Below are 4,459 nucleotides of genomic sequence, written 5' to 3'. Positions count from 1 at the left end.
CCAACATGGGACTTGATCCCAGGATCCTGGGATCATGACTTGAGCTGAAGGCAAATGCTTAGCCATCTGAGACATCCAGGAGCCCCATCATTCCACATCAAATGCAATTATAGTAATAACACTGATGGTTGACATTATACTCACTTTGCCAATATCGAAACTGAAGCTGTAAATTTAAATAGATGATTTTGACACAGGTATATCTGACTTCACAGTTTGTGTTCTTTTTACGTATTTGGTAATCACTACCATTGTTTGCCAAATATTTCCAGCTGTCCGTGCTCTAAGAGCATAGTAGGATTATACTTTCTAAATCTCTTGTTGTTGGATATGACCATAGAAATAGTTTTAACCAATATGAGCACATTGAGGCATGCTTTTTCCAGGCTGTAGGTATTTTATTTCCTCAAGAGATCCTTTTGATATCCTCTTTTGCTACGATGGGCTTCAAGGTCAAAACAACAGCTACCTTGTCAGTCTGTGTCCTGGAATGATAGGGTCAGAAGTACAGCCCCAGGATCCAGCAACTGACATGCAGAGTGAGACAGAATAAACTTCGGTTGTTAAAGGTACTAAGATTTGAAAAGTGTTTGCTACTCAGTGTAACTAGCCTTTTGCATTTGATAGGACACAGAGCAATAGACAAGAATGACATTCTCAGAAAAAGATATTTAAATCTGGATTAGGGCTTGACCAAGAGTGTTTATCCATACTACTTATTTTTATAATCCATGCACAGGAACCAAACCCTATATGTTTGGTTCATTTGAGTTTGTATAATCGTGGGAGTTGAATTGTGTGTAGGACTGGCTAATGGTGACAAGTGAGAGGGCATACTAAGTCCAACCTATAGTCACACTGCGAAGAATCATGAGAATTAAAACTACTGAACACTGCCTATCAAAGAAAAGAAATACTCTCTATAAAATTAAGATTAGTTAAAAGTCCCACCGAAACCAAAATGCCAGCTTAATCTTAGTTGTGTCATGTGTCTACCTCCTATAGCTTATATTCTTCCTTGCTACTTATATTTTATGCAGTTACTCTAAGTGTAAGACAAAGCATCTATCATTTTATTTCACTCAGTATTTCTCAAGTCTCTTTCCATCCCGGTATATGTCTTGTTTTGCTTTACAGCGATTGAAGTATGTATATGTTTAAATTTTTTCAATAATATTTCTCTTTATGTGCTCACCAGAATTAAAGTCTAACTTTCCCCAAAGTATAACACCTTTTCAAGAATTCTTCCCAGAGAAAGGCGTTAGCTTCTTCCTTGCTATCCAGTGCCTTTCATACCACCATGTTTTCCTTGGTTTTATCATTACTCTTTCTTTCTCTTAACCTCACTATTATTTGGTTTTTATACATACATCAATATATATATAGTATCAAAATGAAAAATTAACTCCCTTATTCCTTTTATATGTGTACTTTTTACTATTGGTTTCCCAATCAAATATTTTCTCTTCTTCTTCTTTTTTTTTTCTTTTCTCTTCTTCCATGCAACTAGTTTAAAATTGTAAACATTTTTTAAGACTTCAAAATTGTCCCAGTCTATTTTCTAGCTTTCTAATTAATAGGGTCACTAAAACATAAATGCATAAAGTTCACATCCTTGTATCTGAAATAAATTTGCATTCACTAAAGAGCATTGCCCTTTTCATCCACAGTGCCTTTGTCCTTTTAGTATTTTTGCTTTTCCTGTACTTCACTATAGTCTATAAAAACCTCCCCTACAGGGGCACCTGGGTGGCTCAGTGGGTTAAGCCTCTGCCTTCTGCTCAGGTCATGATCTTGGGTACTGGGATGGAGCCCTGCATTGGGCTCTCTGCTCAGCGGGGAGCCTGCTTCCCACCCCCCTCTGCCTGCCTCTCTGCCTACTTGTGATCTTTCTCTCTCTCTCTCTCTCTTAAAAAAAACAAAAACAAAAACAAAAACAAAAACAAACCTCCCCTACATTTTAAAGTCCATTTGAGTCACCACCTCTTCTGTGATGCCTAACTGGTTGTTTTAACTATAGAACACTCTGCCCCTTTGAATTATTATATCAGTAGGATTATTACTCCCAGTAATCACCACCTTGGATAATGGTGATATGTTTGTGTCTCAAAACCTGTGAATTATAAACTTTGTCAAGCTCATCATAATCTTGACATGATCAACTATATGCCCCTCTTTCCACAGATCCATTTATGTAATAAGTATTCAGCAAATGCATTATGGAATAAATAAATGAACAACTGGAGTCTAACTAGATTAATTTGAAGGGTGATTTGGATTAAATATGTTTATCTTAACAGCATGAACTGTAAGTGATCAAATCTTCACTAAATTGAATTGTTTATTAAAAACTGAAATTTGTTAGATCAACTTGTGTAATAAAGTATGGTGAAACTGACTCATAATTTGTTAGATTCTTCCCTTATCAAGTCAACAGGACAGATTGACAGACTGATGGAATATCTCAATCTCTTGAAATCAATGGAGCTATGATTAATAAAAATGGAGGAAGGAATCAAGGAGTTTTTAATTAGATTGCTTTACATTCTGAAATTATGTCTTCAAAATTCAAAGGCATAAATAATGATACAAATCTCAGGTTTTGACTATACATGCCAAAAATTAGCAACAAAAGTAAAATATGTGCTGTTATTCATACTGTTTATTTCTACTGAATGAACTATTTTTATTTCACCCTTGTTAATTGTGACATTATAGTTATAACTTAATATTGCCTGAAGTAAGTACTGTATTACCTCTGAAAAATCTGCTCTTAAAAGAAGGAACAAGCAAAAACTCCAAATCCTGAATGACAAATATATTAATTGAATGTGAGCATATGGGCCAAATAAATGAATGTTTGCAAACATTAAATTATTTGATATCTTGTGGGCAAAATAGTAACTCACTTTTTTCTCTTTTTGATTAAATAAAAAAAAATCCTTAGTCATGACAGTGTAAGTGCATTATAATTTTTATTTGGCATAAAGTTTAAATATTAACTTAATTTTGAAATATGATATAAATCCTTAAGGTAAAAATGCATTATTTTCTTAAAAATGTAAAAAGCTAAGAGTAACCATATATGTTCATAAAGTTAGTTTTACCTCAACCCCCCCCCCCCTTTTTTTTTTTAATCATGAAAAAACTGTATTTAGATTTAGCCAGCTGGACTCAGTTTAGATGATCCCAATTTTGTTGGCAACATCCAAAGCATCATAGTCAGGGGCCAGCCGAACGTATGCCTTCTTCTCTCCATCAGGCCTGATTAAGGTGTTGACCTTGGCTACATCAATGTCATAGAGCTTCTTCACAGCCTGTTTGATCTGGTGCTTGTTGGCCTTGACATCCACAATGAACACAAGTGTGTTGTTGTCTTCTATTTTCTTCATGGCTGACTCAGTAGTCACGGGGAACTTGATGATGGCATAGTGGTCAAGCTTGTTTCTCCTGCGGGCGCTCTTTCGAGGGTATTTGGGTTGCCTTCGGAGACGCAGAGTCTTGGGTCCTCGGAACGTAGGTGATGTGCGGATCTTCTTTTTTTTGTGACTGTGGACGCCTTTCAGCACCGCTTTCTTGGCTTTCAAAGCCTTTGCTTTGGCTTCGGCTTTGGGAGGTGCAGGGGCTTCCTTCTTAGCTTTCGGCGCCATCTTCGTAAAAGGGACCTCAACCCCTTTTATTTTTTATTTGTGACTACTTTCTCCAGTGGTGACGATACCATCAAAATCCATTGTCATGAAGAAGCAGAACTGACTACAAAAATAGTTAGAGTGTTCTCCATGATCTACTTAGAGGAGTCATCTTTAATCTCCCGAATTTAAAATGGTGACTTTCAAAATTGAAATCTTAATTTGATTTTAATTCAGAATTCAGAACTCAGGGAAATCAAAAATTTTGACTCTTGGTGACCATGTCGCTGTGATTGGTCAATCAAAAAAACCTTAATCCTAGACATGGAATTAGTCTAAATTATTATTGGACAGAATGGAACATATAATCAAAGTCATTGATCTACTAGCTTTAGGTGGATGCAGCCAAATAGTAACTCTGTCCATTAAACATTTAGAGCAGTTTCTATTGAAACATCTTGATTTCCTGAGTTTTGTCCTTGAGAACAGCTGAAACTTATTGGACTGTAAAAGCAAAATTACCTGGAGCAGAAGGTATTTTTAAACACATGTTTTCCCAAAGTAGGCAGCTGCTCACTGCATGGATTCTTTGAGCACTGCTGTGCTCAGCAGTTAACTTTCTTTACTTGAAGGTAGCAGGGCAAGAAAGACAACCTCAACACATTGTTTTTCTATTATTTTTACTATGTTCCGAGTACTATCAAAGGGCTGATATCGACAGCAAAGAAATTATCAAAAACTCTTGAAGAAAAGGGAAATTCTTTTTCTTAGGTGAAAATATTTGCAAATCTTCTTTGGTCTTTGTCTAAAGAGTAGCAAAGAAAGTCTAT

The 4,459-nt window shown here is 35.9% G+C and overlaps 1 protein-coding gene across 1 annotated transcript; it reads right to left on the bottom strand.

Annotated features, from left to right (window-relative positions):
- Nucleotides 1-3,136: 3,136 nt before the first annotated feature.
- LOC132026186 (large ribosomal subunit protein uL23-like) lies at nucleotides 3,137-3,651 on the bottom strand. Its single transcript, XM_059414105.1, has one exon. It carries the CDS (start codon nucleotides 3,648-3,650, stop codon nucleotides 3,180-3,182), a length of 471 nt encoding a protein of 156 aa, XP_059270088.1. The 5' UTR covers nucleotide 3,651; the 3' UTR covers nucleotides 3,137-3,179.
- Between the last annotated feature and the right edge of the window lie 808 nt (nucleotides 3,652-4,459).

This window comes from Mustela nigripes, chromosome 10, assembly GCF_022355385.1.
Source record: "Mustela nigripes isolate SB6536 chromosome 10, MUSNIG.SB6536, whole genome shotgun sequence".
Classification (NCBI taxonomy): domain Eukaryota; kingdom Metazoa; phylum Chordata; class Mammalia; order Carnivora; family Mustelidae; genus Mustela; species Mustela nigripes.
Note: the sequence above shows the minus strand (reverse complement) of the source record. Positions and strands in the feature narration are given on the sequence as shown.

Coding starts and splice junctions, on each gene's coding strand:
- LOC132026186 (XM_059414105.1), bottom strand. CDS start 3,650: ATGGCGCCGAAAGCTAAGAAGGAAGCCCCTGCACCTCCCAAAGCCGAA.